The 14,656-nt window shown below is 43.0% G+C and overlaps 1 protein-coding gene across 1 annotated transcript in view; it reads right to left on the bottom strand.

The window, feature by feature from the left end:
- Positions 1-14,656, bottom strand: part of fryb (furry homolog b (Drosophila)) — a 159,620-nt gene that overhangs the window by 3,150 nt on the left and 141,814 nt on the right. The window contains exons 58-62 of the mRNA XM_082957584.1: positions 7,003-7,101; positions 4,617-4,700; positions 2,393-2,410; positions 965-1,075; positions 146-369 (exon numbers count right to left, since the gene is read on the bottom strand). Of these exons, the coding sequence (XP_082813710.1) occupies positions 146-369; positions 965-1,075; positions 2,393-2,410; positions 4,617-4,700; positions 7,003-7,101 (536 nt within the window). The remainder of the gene's footprint in view (positions 1-145; positions 370-964; positions 1,076-2,392; positions 2,411-4,616; positions 4,701-7,002; positions 7,102-14,656) is intronic.

Below are 14,656 nucleotides of genomic sequence, written 5' to 3' on the forward strand. Positions count from 1 at the left end.
CTGTTTGTTTGTGTGTGTGTGTGTGTGTGTGTGTGTGTGTGTGTGTGTGTGTGTGTGTGTGTGTGTGTGTGTGTGTGTGTGTGTGTGTGTGTGAATGTGTGTGTGAATATGTGTGTGTGTCTATGCATGCTATTTTGTATCTCACCTGCACTCGTGGATGTAGCGTATGGCCTTGCTGAACTCCTGGTTGTTGAGGCACTCCAGGATGGCTTGTACGGCTGCCTCGGAGGAGCTGAAGCTGGGCAGGGCGGCAGAGGCCTGGGTCTGGGTGTGGGCCATGTGTGTGTGTTCCAGGTTGCTAGCCACCGCTGCCTCTGCTGCTCTTAGACTGGTCTTCAGGTCACTCAGCTCTCGAGACATGTTTAGCAGCTACAGAGGGGAGAGAGGAAGGGAGAGGGGGGAGGGGGATGGAGAGGTGGTGGGAGGGAGGGAGGGAGGGAGGGAGGGAGAAGGGTAGCGAGAGATGGAGAGAGAGGAAGGGAGGCAGGGAGAGAGCGGGAGGGAGGCAGGGAGAGAGGGAGGGAGAGATGGAGGGAGGGGAGAGTGAGGGAGGGGTAGAGAGGGGGCAAGAGGGAGGGAGAGACGGAGGGGAGAGGGAGGGGGGACGTGAGAGATGGAGAGATGGAGAGAGGGGCAAGGAGGAGAAGAGGGAGGGAGAGAGGGAGGGAGGGAAAGAGGGAAAGAGAGAGGGAGATGAGTGTGAGCCCATATAGGGAGAAATGCAAAACAGCTAAAATAATCTCTTGATTAACCTTCAACAGGTACACAACAGCTAAAATAATCTATTGATTCACCTTCAACAGGTACACAACAGCTAAAATAATCTCTTGATTCACCTTCAACAGGTACACAACAGCTAAAAAAGATGACTAACAAAATACATTGAGTGTGTGTGTTAGTCTGTCTGTTTATAGAACTGTCTCTGGGTCGCTTTCGAAGCATCCAATCGCAGTCCTTCTCTTACCTCAGGCACAGCGCTGACAGCATGGACCTGTCCAATCAGCTTGCAGTAGGACTGGAAGAGGAGGAGCAGCTGGAAGTGAAGCTTGTAGAGACGCTGACACAGCTCCAGTTGCTGAGAGGAGAGAAAGGACGGATTTATAGACAGTACAGTACAGTAAAATACAGTACAGGACACACATACAATCCTCAATCTGAGCCATCTAAATCAATTCATACACAGTATTGTTGTGTTGGTTATATTGGCCGCAGTAGAATCAGCAGTTACTGAAAAGGAACACTAAAGGGTGAAGTGAGAAAACATAGTAGATCCTATTAAATCATAGTAGATCATATTAAATCATAGTAGATCCTATTAAACCATAGTAGATCATAGTAGATCCTATTAAATCATAGTAGATCATAGTAAATCATAGTAGATCCTATTAAATCATAGTAGATCATATTAAATCATAGTAGATCCTATTAAACCATAGTAGATCATAGTAGATCCTATTAAATCATAGTAGATCATAGTAAATCATAGTAGATCCTATTAAATCATAGTAAATCATAGTAGATCCTATTAAATCATAGTAGATCCTATTAAATCATAGTAGATCATAGTAGATCCTATTAAATCATAGTAGATCATAGCAGATCATAGTAGATCCTATTAAATCATAGTAGATCATAGTAAAACATAGTAGATCCTATTAAATCATAGTAGATCCTATTAAATCATAGTTGATCAAAGTAGATCCTATTAAATAATAGTAGATCCTATTAAATCATAGTAGATCCTGTTAAATCATAGTAGATCATATTAAATCATAGTAGATCATAGTAGATCATAATAAATCATAGTAGATCATATTAAATCAAAGTAGATCATAGTAGATCCTATTAAATAATAGTAGATCATGTTAAATCATAGTAATCATATTAAATCATAGTAGATCATAGTAGATCATAACAAATCATAGTAGATCATAGTAGATCCTATTAAATCATAGTAAATCATATTAAATCATAGTAGATCATAGTAAATCATAGTCGATCATAGTAGATCCTATTAAATCATAGTAGATCATAGTAGATCCTATTAAATCATAGTAGATCCTATTAAATCATAGTAGATCCTATTAAATCATAGTAGATCCTATTAAATCATAGTAGATCCTATTAAATCATAGTAAATCATATTAAATCATAGTAGATCCTATTAAATCATAGATCATAATAGATTATAGTAGATCCTATTAAATCATAGTAGATCATAGTAGATCCTATTAAATCATAGTAGATCCTATTAAATCATAGTAGATCCTATTCAATAATAGTAGATCCTATTAAATCATAGTAGATCATATTAAATCATAGTAGATCATAGTAGATAGAACTTAGTAAAGGACTTAGTAAAAGACAGTAAAGGACTTAGTAAAGGACTTACTGCCAGAGATTCCATTTGCTACACAGCGAGAGAGCATGTTACGAGGCGAAAGAGAGAGAGGGAGGCGAGAAACACACATCAATCAAACACATGCAGTAGAGTAGAGTAGAGTATAGCACAGCATAGTATAGTATAGTGCATAGTATAGTGTATTGTAGCATAGTGGGCAGTATAGTATAGTGTGTAGTAGAGTATAGTATAGTGTATAATATAGTATAGTGCTGTGTATAGTATAGTATAGCATAGTATGTAGTATAGTATAGTGTGCAGTAGAGTATAGTGCATAGCATAGTGTATAGTATAGTGTAATATATAGTATAGTGTATAGTATAGTGCAGTGTGTAGTATAGTGTATAGCATAGTGCAGTGTATAGTATAGTGTATAGTGTATAATATAGTATAGTGCATAGTACAGTGCAGTGTATAGTATAGTATATAATATAGTATGTGGTATAGTATAGTGTGCAGTAGAGTATAGTGCTTAGTATAATGTATAGTATAGTACAGTATAGTATACAGTATAGCATAGTGTATAATGTGGTGTATAGTATAGTATAGTGTGTAGTAGAGTATAGTGCAGTGCATTATAGTAGTGTATAGTATATAATATAGTGTGTAGTATCGCATAGTGTGTAGTATAGTGTGTAGTATAGTAAAGTGTGTAGTAGAGTATAATGTATGGTATAGTATTGTGTGCAGTAGAGCATAGTGTATATTATAGTGTGTAGTAGAGTAGAGTATAGTGTATAGTATAGTGTATAGTTTAGTACAGTGTAGTATATAGTATAGTGTAGTGTATATAGTGTAGTATATAGTATAGCATGTAGTATAGTGTATAATATAGTGTACAGTATAGTATATAGTATAGTGTGTTGTATAGCATATAGTAGTGTATGGTATAGTATATACTATAGTGTATAGTATTGTATATTATAGTGTATAGTATAGTATATAGTATATTGTATAGGTGTGGTATATAGTATAGTGTATAGTATAGTGTAGTGTATAGTATATAGTATAGTATATAGTATCGCATGTAGTATAGTGTATATTATATTGTACAGTATAGTATATAGTATAGTGTGGTGTATAGTATATAGGAGTGTATGGTATAGTATATAGTATAGTGTATAGTATTGTATATGGTATAGTGTAGTGTATAGTATAGTATATTGTATATTGTATAGTGTGGTATATAGTATATGGTATAGTGTATAGTATAGTATAGTGTACAGTATGGTATATATCATTGTGTGTAGTGTATTGTATAGTATATCGTGTAGTATATAGTATAGTGCATAGTATAGTGCATAGTATTGTATATAGTATAGTGCATAGTATAGTGCATAGTATTGTATATAGTATAGTGTATAGTATAGTATGTCGTGCCGTATATAGTATAGTGTATGGTGTATAGTATAGTGTGTAGTATATTATAGTGTATGGCGGTGTATAGTATAGTGTATAGTATGTTATAGTGTATAGTGTAGTGCATAGAGTACAGTGTATAGTATAGTGTGCAGTATGGTATAGTGTAGTAGAGTATAGTGTATAGTGTGGTGAATAGTATAGAGCATAGTATATTGTATAGTACAGTGTGTAGTATAATGTAGTGTATAGTATAGTGTATAGTATAGTGCGTAGTGGGGTATAGTATAGTGTGTAGTGTGGTGTATAGTATAGTGTAAAGTATAGTATATAGTATAGTGTATTGTATAGTGTATAGTATAGTGTGTGGTAGAGTATAGTGTATTGTGTAGTGTATAGTATAGTGTGTGGCAGAGAATAGTGTGGTGTATAGTATAGAGTATAGTATAGTGTATAGTGTAGTGTATAGTATAGTGTATAGTATAGTGTGTGGTAGAGTATAGTGTATTGTGTAGTGTATAGTGTAGTGTATTGTATAGTGTGTGGCAGAGAATAGTGTGGTGTATAGTATAGAGTATAGTATAGTGTATAGTGTAGTGTATAGTATAGTGTATAGTATAGTGTGTTGTATAGTATAGTGTATTGTGTAGTGTATAGTGTAGTGTGTAGTTTATTATATAGTATAGTGTGTAGTAGAGTATAGTATAGTGTATAGTCCCCCTACACAAGGACATCAAAAACACCTAGAGAAAGAGGGTGAGTGAGAGTGTGAGAGAGAGGAGAGTGTGATCAGTTTATGGTTTTAAACTACAGTGAGACAGGTGCGTGTTGTCATGGGGACTTATTGACTCCTTACCTTCTCCTCTGAGTCTCCTGGCTGACAGGTAATCACGCCATCGCCAGGGCACCTGGGAAACGTGTCCTTACAGTTCCTCAGCCACTGGAAATTAAGAAGAGAAAGTGAAAGGGAGGGGGAGAGAGGGAAAGAGAGAAAAAAAGAGAAAGGGAAAGAGAGAAGAGGAGTGTTACTGATCAGGGCTTGTTAGACTGGGCTAGCGGGTCAAAATCTCAACTAACAGATTGTAGCGTACATTCTAGGCTTTTCTGTCAAGTACAACTGTAAACGCTATAGTGTCTCCTTATCATAAGGTTATCTGTAGCACCTTGGGTTTGAGAAAAGAGCTTTACAGATCAAAGTCATTACCGTTATGGGTAGTAGCGTCTTAAAGGGATACTTCAGGATTTTGGCAATGAGGCCCGTTACAGTGCATTAAGAAAAGTTTTCAGATCCCTTGACTTTTTCCACATTCTGTTACGTTACAGCCTTATTCTAAAATATATATATATTTTTAAATCCTTATCAATTTACACACAATACCCCATAATGACAAAGAAAAAAACTGGTGTTTAGACATTTTTGCAAATGTATTAAAAATAAAAAACATATATACCTTATTTAAATAAGTATTCAGACCCTTTACTATGAGACTCGAAATTGAGCTTAGATCTTTCTACAACTTGATTGGAGTCCACCTGTGGTAAATTCAACTGATTGGGCATGATTTGGAAAGGCACACATCTGTCTATAGAAGGTCCCACAGTTGACAGTGCATGTCAGAGCAAAAATCAAGCCATGACATTGAAGGAATTGTCCGTAGAGCTCTGAGACAGGATTGTGTCGAGGCACAGATCTGGGGAAGGGTACCAAAAAATATCTGCAGCACTGAAGGGCCCCAAAAACACAGTGGCCTCCATCATTCTTAAATGGAAGAAGTTTGGAACCACCAAGACTCTTCCTAGAGCTGGCCGCCTGGCCAAACTGAGATATCGGGGTAGAAGGGCCTTGGTCAAGGAGGTGACCAAGAACCCAATGGTCACTCTGACAGAGCTCCAGAGTTCCTCTGTGGAGATTGGAGAACCTTCCAGAAGGACAACCATCTCTGCAGCACTGCAGCAATCAGGCCTTTATGGTAGAGTGGCCAGACGGAAGCCACTCCTCAGTAAAAGGCACATGACAGCCCAAAAGGCACCTAAAGGACTCTCAGACCATGAGAAACAAGATTCTCTGGTCTGATGAAACCAAAATTGAACTCTTTGACCTGAATGCCAAGCGTCACGTCTGGAGGAAACCTGGCACCATCCCTACGGTGAAGCATGGTGGTGGCAGCATCATGCTGTGGGGATGTTTTTCAGCGGCAGGGACTGGGAGACTAGTCAGGATCGACTGAAAGATGAACGGAACAAAGTACAGAGAGATCGTTGATGTAAACCTGCTCCAGAGCGCTCAGGACCTCAGACTAGGGCGAAGGTTCACCTTTCAACGGGACAACGACCCTAAGCACACAGCCAAGACAACGCAGGAGTGGCTTCGGGACAAGTCTCTGAATGTCCTTGAGTGGCCCAGCCAGAGCCCGGACTTGAACCTGATCGAATGTACCTCTGGAGAGATCTGAAAATAGCTGTGCAGCGACGCTCCCCATCCAACCTGACAGAGCTTGAGAGGATCTGCAGAGAAGAATGGGAGATACTTCCCAAATACAGGTGTGCCAAGCTTATAGCATCATACCAAAGAAGACTTGAGGCTGTAATTGCTGCACAAGGCACTTCAACAAAGTACTGAGTAAAGGGTCTGAATACTTATGTGAATGTGATAATTCAGTTTTAGAGTTTTTATAAATTTGCCAAAATATCTAATAACCTGTTGTTGCTTTGTCATTATGGGGTATTGTGTGTAGATTGATGAGGAGAAAAAAACTATTTAATCAATTTTAGAATGAGGCTGTAACGTAACACTGTGGAAAAAGTCAAGAGGTCTGAATACTTTCCAAATGCACTGTATCTACTTCCCCAGAGTCAGATGAACTTGTGGATACCATTTTTATGTCTCTGTGTGTAGTATGAAGGAAGTTACAGGTAGTTTCATGAGCAAATGCTTAGTGTTAGCACAATGACTGGAAGTCTATGGGTATCTACTAGCATTAGCATAAAAATGGTCTCCACAAGTTCATCTGACTCTGGGGAATTAGATAAAGGTTCTCATTGCCAGATCAATCATAGTCAGTATCGTTATGGGTGGTAGTGTCTTAACAGCTCAAAGTCAGTATCGGTATGGGTTATAATGTCTAAACAGATCATAGTCAGTATCGTTATAGGTGGTAGTGTCTTAACAGCTCAAAGTCAGTATCGGTATGGGTTGTAATGTCTAAACAGATCATAGTCAGTATGGGTAGTTAGTGTCTTACTGAGACAGCGGCCTCTTCTCTGTTGTTGTAGGTGTCCAGATACTCCTGCAGCTCCAACACACTGAACTTCATCTTCTCTAGTAAACCATAGGAGATTATCTGGAGTGAGGGAACAGAAGAGGAGAGGAGAAGGATAGGAGAGGAGAGGCGGGAGGAGAGGAGAGCAGAGGAGAAAGAGGGGAGAGAAGGATAGGAGAGGTAGGAGGAGAGGAGAAGGATAAGAGAGAGGCGGGAGGAGAGGAGAGGCATAGGAGAGGCAGGAGGAGAGGAGAGGAGAAAGAGGGGAGAGAAGGAGAGGAGAGGTGGGGAGAGGAGATGAGAAAGAGGGGAGAGAAGGAGGGGAGAGGTAGGAGGAGAGGAGAGGAGGGAGGAGAGGAGAAGGAGAGGGATAGGAAAGGAGAGGAGGAGAGGATAGGAGAGGAGAAGGATAGGAGAGTCGGGAGGAGAGGAGAAGAGAGGAGGAGAGGCGGGAGGAGAGGAGAAGCATAGGAGAAGGAGAGGATAGGAGAGGAGAAGGATAGGAGAGGAGGATAGAGGCGGGAGGAGAGGAGAAGGAGAGGAGAGGTAGAAGGAGAGGGATAGGAAAGGAGAGGAGGAGAGGACAGGAGAGGAGAGTCGGGAGGAGAGGAGAAGAGAGGAGGAGAGGCGGGAGGAGAGGAGAGGAGAGGTGAGGCGAGAAGAGGAGAAGGATAGGAGAAGGAGAGGATAGGAGAGGAGAAGGATAGGAGAGGAGGATAGAGGCGGGAGGAGAGGAGAAGGAGAAAGAGAGGTGTAAGAGGCAGGAGGGAAAGAGTTAAATATATAAGAAGTTGTTCATGTATCAACTAGAGTTCTCACCATACCAGAATTTAGACTTAAATACCAATACCAGGATTCAGTACCAGGATTCTCCATACCGTCACCATACTCAATACCAAAACAATACCATGGCAAAAGAGAAGGCATTAACCAGAGACAGAGAACGGCAGTTGATGCAGACAGATACAATTTTGAGTTCAATATCATTAGATTTTCTAAAAATTACATCAACATTTTTTCAGACAGCCATGTACCGTAATTTCCGGACTATAAACCGCAACTTTTTTCCCACGCTTTGATCCTCGCAGCTTAAACAATGACATGGCTAATATATGGATTTTTCCCGCTTTCAATTTTTTTTCTTTCAAAAAAACACATTCTGTGACGTGCTCAGTTTTTTGGCGGCATGAAGCTTTCATTAGACCAATGAAATTGCCGAACGGGTTAAGGTCAAACAACTTTTTTGTTTACTGTTTAGATTAAATCGAGCGCTCTCAAACTTCCCATCATTCTGATTACGGTAGTCATTTTGTCACCCTCATCATGGCAAAGACACGGAGAAATGCATATGATGCAGCTTTCAAGTTGAAGGCGATTGATCTGGCTGTTGGAAAAGGAAATAGAGCTGCTGCACGGGAGCTTGCTCTTTATGAGTCGATGATAAGACGTTGGAAACAGCAGCGTGAGGAATTGACTCAGTGCAAAAAGACAACTAAAGCTTACTGCAAATTTTTTATTTTTTGTTACAAGCCGTGTTTCGTTAAAGCCTATTTATTTTTGTTACAAGCCGTGTTTCGTTAAAGCCTATTTATTTTTGCTACAAGCCGTGTTTCGTTAAAGCCTATTTATTTTTGTTACAAGCCGTGTTTCGTTAAAGCCTATTTATTTTTTGTTACAACCCGTGTTTCGTTAAAGCCTATTTATTTTTGTTACAAGCCGTGTTTCGTTAAAGCCTATTTATTTTTGTTACAAGCCGTGTTTCGTTAAAGCCTGTGTAAAGTTAATTTGTTTCAATGTACCGGTAGGCACCTGCGGCTTATAGACATGTGCGGCTTATTTATGTTCAAAATAATAATTTTAAAAAAATTCAGTGGGTGCGGCTTATTCAGGTGCGCTCAATAGTCCGGAAATTACGGTATGCATTAATGAATAAATTATACAATCATACAATTAATTTGACTTTGTTTTGTTTTTAACAATCTAACTACATAACAACATAATGGTAATACTTTTATAGATAGAGGCGTTGTCATGCCCTCTTCACGACTGTGTTGGTGTGTGTGGGCCAGGAAAATTCCGTAGTGATGTGGACACTGAGGAACTTGAAGCTCTCGACCCGCTCCACTACAGCCCCTTCGATGTGGTTGGGGGTGTGCCATAACCCTTAAAGAGTTATAGCCTGTATGGACTTTGTTTTGCGAACAAGAAATAACGGTTTCAACATTTCTACATGCCGTGTAGCATTACTCAAATGTGGGGCTCTAACATGATGCAGCCCAGACTCCCAGCCCAGACTCCCAGCCCAGACTCCCAGCCCAGACCCCCAGCCCAGACTCCCAGCCCAGACCCCCAGCCCAGACCCCCAGCCCAGACTCCCAGTCCAAACTCCTAGCCCAGACTCCCAGCCCAGACTCCCAGCCCAGACTCCCAGCCCAGACTCCCAGTCCAAACTCCCAGTGCAGACTCCCAGCGCAGACTCCCAGTGCAGACTCCCAGCGCAGACTCCCAATCCGGACTCCCAACGCAGACTCCCAGCCAAGACTCCCAGTGCAGACTCCCAGCCCAGACCCCCAGTGCAGACTCCCAGCCCAGACTCCCAATTCAGACTCCCAGCACAGACTCCCAGCGCAGACTCCCAGTCCAGACTCCCAGTGGGAAAGTAGAGCAAACATGATGCAGTCCAGACTAGCAGTGGGTAAGTGGACCTAACATGATGCAACCCAGACTCCCAGTGCAGACTAGCAGCAGGTAAGTGGAGTTGAAATTATTTTTATTTTTTAGATGTTTTTATTTCACCTTTATTTAACCAGGTAGGCCAGTTGAGAACAAGTTCTCATTTACAACTGCGACCTGGCCAAGATAAAGCAAAGCAGTGCGACAAAAACAACAACCCAGAGTTACACATAATAGGAAATTCTATGTACAGTGTATGCCATTGTATGTAAGATTAGGGAGGTAAGGCAATAAATAGGCCATAGTGGCGAAATAATGACAATTTAGCATTAACACTGGTGTCACGTCCTGACCAGCAGAGGGCGTAATTGTGTTAGTCTTGGTCAGGATGTGGCAGGGGGTTTGTGTTTGTTAAATGTTGTATGGGTGATTGGACTCCCAATTGAAGGCAGGTGTGTTGAGTTGCCTTTGATTGGGAGTCCTATATAGGAGTGTGTGTTTTTCTTTGGGGTTGTGGGTAGTTGTTTTTGCACTGCATTTAGTTAGCCTGCAAAACTGTTGCTGTCTTGTTTATTGTTTTTTGACCGTGGATGCTTTACTCTTTTTGAATTAAACTATGAGTATCCACATTCCCGCTGCGCCTTGGTCCATTCTTGAAGACAGCTGTGACAACTGGAGTGATATATGTGCAGATGATGATGTGCAAGTAGAGATACTGGGGTGCAAAATAGCAACAACAACAAAAAAGAACAATATGGGGATGAGGTAGTTGGGTGGGCTATTTACAGATGGGCTGTGTACAGGTGCAGTGATCGGTAAGCTGCTCTGACAGCTGATGCTTAAAATTAGTGCGGGAGTCTCCAGCTTCAGTGATTTTTGCAATTCGTTCCAGTCATTGGCAGCAGACAACTGGAAGGAAAGGCGGCCAAAGTAGGTGTTGGCTTTGGGGACGACCAGTGAAATATACCTGCTGGAGCGTGTGCTACGGGTGGGTGTTGCTTTGTGACCAGTAAGTTGAGGTAAGGCGGGGTTTTACCTAGCAAAGATTTATAGATGACCTGGAGCCAGTGGGTTTGGCGACGAATATGTAGCGAGGGCCAGCCAACGAGAGCATACAGGTCGCAATGGTGAGTAGTATATGGGGCTTTGGTGACAAAACGGATGGCACTGTGATAGACTACATCCAACTTGCTGAGTAGAGTGTTGGAGGCTATTTTGTAAATGACATCGCCGAAGTCAAGGATCGGTAGGATAGTCAGTTTTCGAGGGTATGTTTGGCAGCATGAGTGAAAGAGGCTTTGTTGAGAAATAGGAAGCCGATTTTTAGATTTAATTTTGGATTGGAGACACTTAATGTGAGTCTGGAAGGAGAGTTTACAGTCTAACCAAACAGTAAGGTATTTGTAGTTGTCCACATGTTCTAAGTCAGAACCGTCCAGAGTAGTGATGCTAGTCGGGTGGGCGGCTGCGGGTAGCAATCGGTTGAAGAGCATGCATTTAGTTTTACTAGCATTTAAGAGCAGTTGGAGGCCACGGAAGGAGCGCTGTATGGCATTGAAGCTCGTTTGGAGGTATGTTAAAACAGTGTACAAAGAAGGGCCAGATGTATACAGAATGGTGTCATCTGCGTAGAGGTGGATCAGAGAATCACCAGCAGCAAGAGCGACATCATTCATATATACAGAGAAAAGAGTCGGCCCGAGAATTGAACCCTGTGGCACACCCATAGAGACTGCCAGAGGTCCGGACAACAGGCCCTCCGATTTGAGACACTGAACTCTATCAGAGAAGTAGTTGGTGAACCAGGCGAGGCAGTCATTTGAGAAACCAAGGCTATTGAGTGTGCCGATAAGAATGTGGTGATTGACAGAGTCGAAAGCCTTGGCCAGGTCGATGAAGGTTATGATATCGTTTAGGACCTTGAGCGTGGCTGAGGTGCACCCATGACCAGCTCGGAAACCAGATTACATAGTGGAGAAGGTATGGTGGGTTTCAAAATGGTCGGTGATCTGTTTGTTAACTTGGCTTTCGAAGACTTTAGAAAGGCAGGGCAGGATGGATATAGATCTGTAACAGTTTGGGTCTAGAGTGTCTCCCCCTTTGAAGAGGGGGATGATCGCGGCAGCTTTCCAATCTTTGGGGATCTCAGACGATACGAAAGAGAGGTGGAATAGGCTAGTAATAGGGGTTGCAATAATTTCGGCTGATCATTTTAGGAAGAGATTTGATTTCATTTTGATTTTATTTGGATCTCTTTTATTCCCCATTTGGACTAATCTTCCAAGAGTCCTTATAGGATTATATCTATGAGGGTGCCCATGTTTGCGGATTTAGGGTTGTACCTGGTAGGTTCCTTGATCATTTGTGTGAGATTGAGGGCATCTAGCTTAGATTGTAGGATGGCTGGGGTGTTAAGCATATCCCAGTTTAGGTCACCTAAGAGTACAAACTCTGAAGATAGATGGGGGGGCAATCAATTCACATACGGTGTCCAGGGCACAGCTGGGGGCTGAGGGGGGTCTATAACAAGCGGCAACAGTGAGAGACTTATTTCTGGAAAGGAGGATTTTTTAAAGTAGAAGCTCTAACTGTTTGAGCACAGACCTGGATAGTATGACAGAACTCTGCAGGCTATCTCTGCAGTAGATTGCAACTCCGCCCTCTTTGGCAGTTCTATCTTGACGGAAAATGTTATAGTTAGGGATGGAAATTTCTGCATTTTTGGTGGCCTTCCTAAGCCAGGATTCAGACATGGATAGGACATCAGGATTGGCGGAGTGTGCTAAAGCAGTGAGTTAAACAAACTTAGAGAGGAGGCTTCTGAAGTTAACACGCATGAAACCAAGACTTTTACGGTTATAGAAGTCAACAAATGAGAGCGCCTGAGGAATAGGTGTAGTACTGGGGGCTACAGGGCCTGGGTTAACATCTACATCACCAGAGGAACAGAGGAGGAGTAGGATAAGGGTACGGCTAAAGGCTATAAGAACTGGTCGTCTAGTGCGTTGGGAACAGATAATTAAAGGAGCAGATTTCTAGGCGTGGTAGAATAGATTCAGGGCATAATGTACAGACAAGGGTATGGTAGGATGTGAGTACAGTGGAGGTAAACCTAGGCATTGAGTGACGATGAGAGAGGTTGTATCTCTGGAGGCTCCAGGTAAGCCAGGTGAGGACTCCGCATGTGTGGGGGGTGGGACAAAAGAGGTATCTAAGGCATGTTGAGCGGGACTGGGGGCTCTACAGTGAAATAAAACAATAAGAACTAACCGAAACAGCAGTAGACAATGCATATTTACATTAGAGAGAGGCATAAAGCAATCACAGGTGTTGATCGGGAAAGCTAAGACAACAACGAGTAAATGGCGATGAATGGGCAGAGAGGGTCAGTTAGGTACACACAGGACCTGAGTTCGAGGCTGGGGGCGACAGATAAACAAAATGAGGTACCGTGTTAGTGAACAGACCAGCAGGCATCAGCTGTGTAGCCGAGTGATCATAGGGTCCAATGAACAGCAATAGGTGAGTCAGGGAGCCGTTCGGTAGTCACTACTACGCTAGGCGAGCCGGGAGACACAGCGTTCAGAAAGCTAGCGGGCCGAGGCTAGCAGATGGGTATTCGGCGACATCGCAATGGAAAAGCCTGTTGAAACCACATCGGACGATTACGTCGGCAGACCAATCGTGATGGATCGCGGGGCTCCGTGTCGACAATAAAGGGTCCAGGCCAATTGGCAAAAGAGGTATTGTAGCCCAAGAATTAGCTGGTGTACTTCGTCGGCTGGCCGGGAGATGGGCCTAGCTCGAGGCTAGCTCTAGGCTAACTGGTGCTTGCTTAGGGACAGAGGAATTAGCCAACAATAGCCACTCGGTTGCAGCTAGCTAGCTGCGATGATCCGGTGTAATGGCCCAGAGCTTGCGGCAGGAACCTGGTGATGTGGTAGAGAAAATATGCTCTGGGTTGATATTGCGGTGTGCAGACTGGCAGGTACTGACCGAGCTAAAGCTGTCTGGTGTCCGAGCTAAAGGTGATGACCGCTAGCAGTGGCTAACAATGACTACTAGCTAGTTAGCTGGCTAGCTTCTGATGGAGGTTCCAGTTATAAAGTATAAAAATAAAATATATACGAAAAAAACGAAGAAACAGGCTATTTACACGGGACAAGACAAACACACGTCCGACTGCTACGCCATCTTGGATAAGCAATGATCTCAGTCTCCCAGCCCAGACTCCCAGCGCAGACTCCCAGCCCAGACTCCCAGCCCAGACTCCCAGCGCAGACTCCCAGCGCAGACTCCCAGCCCAGACTCCCAGCCCAGACTCCCAGCGCAAACTCTCAGCCCAGACTCCCAGCCCAGACTCCCAGCGCAGACTCCCAGCGCAGACTCCCAGCGCAGACTCCCAGCCCAGACTCCCAGCCCAGACTCCCATCCAGACTTCCAGTCCACAATAGCAGTGGGTAAGTGAAGCTAACATGATGCAGCCCAGACTCCCAGCCCAGATTCCCAGACTCCCAGCCTGGACTCCCATCCAGACTTCCAGTCCAGACTAGCAGTGGGTAAGTGGAGCTAACATGATGCAGTCCAGACTCCCAGCCCAGACTCCCAGACTCCCAGCCCAGACTCCCTGACTCCCAGCCCAGACTCCCAGACTCCCAGCCCAGACTCCCAGACTCCCAGCCCAGACTCCCAGACTCCCAGCCCAGACTCCCAGCCAGACTTCCAGTGGGTAAGTGGAGCAGACAGGGTGTGTGCTATAATGGGGGTAGGCAGGCTGTGCTGATAAAGGCTTGATCCATGACACATTTGACAGAAGGAATGAAAGTAACAAATTATAGTACGAAAAAGTAAAGACGTTTTGGTATACCGTGCAACACTAGTACCAACTCAAACCTAAAAGTTAGACATTACTTACTGATTACAATCAATGGACATTATTGTTTGATATTTCTATGAAAACACC

This window comes from Salmo salar, chromosome 11 (genome assembly GCF_965601325.2).
Source record: "Salmo salar chromosome 11, fSalSal1, whole genome shotgun sequence".
NCBI lineage: Eukaryota > Metazoa > Chordata > Actinopteri > Salmoniformes > Salmonidae > Salmo > Salmo salar.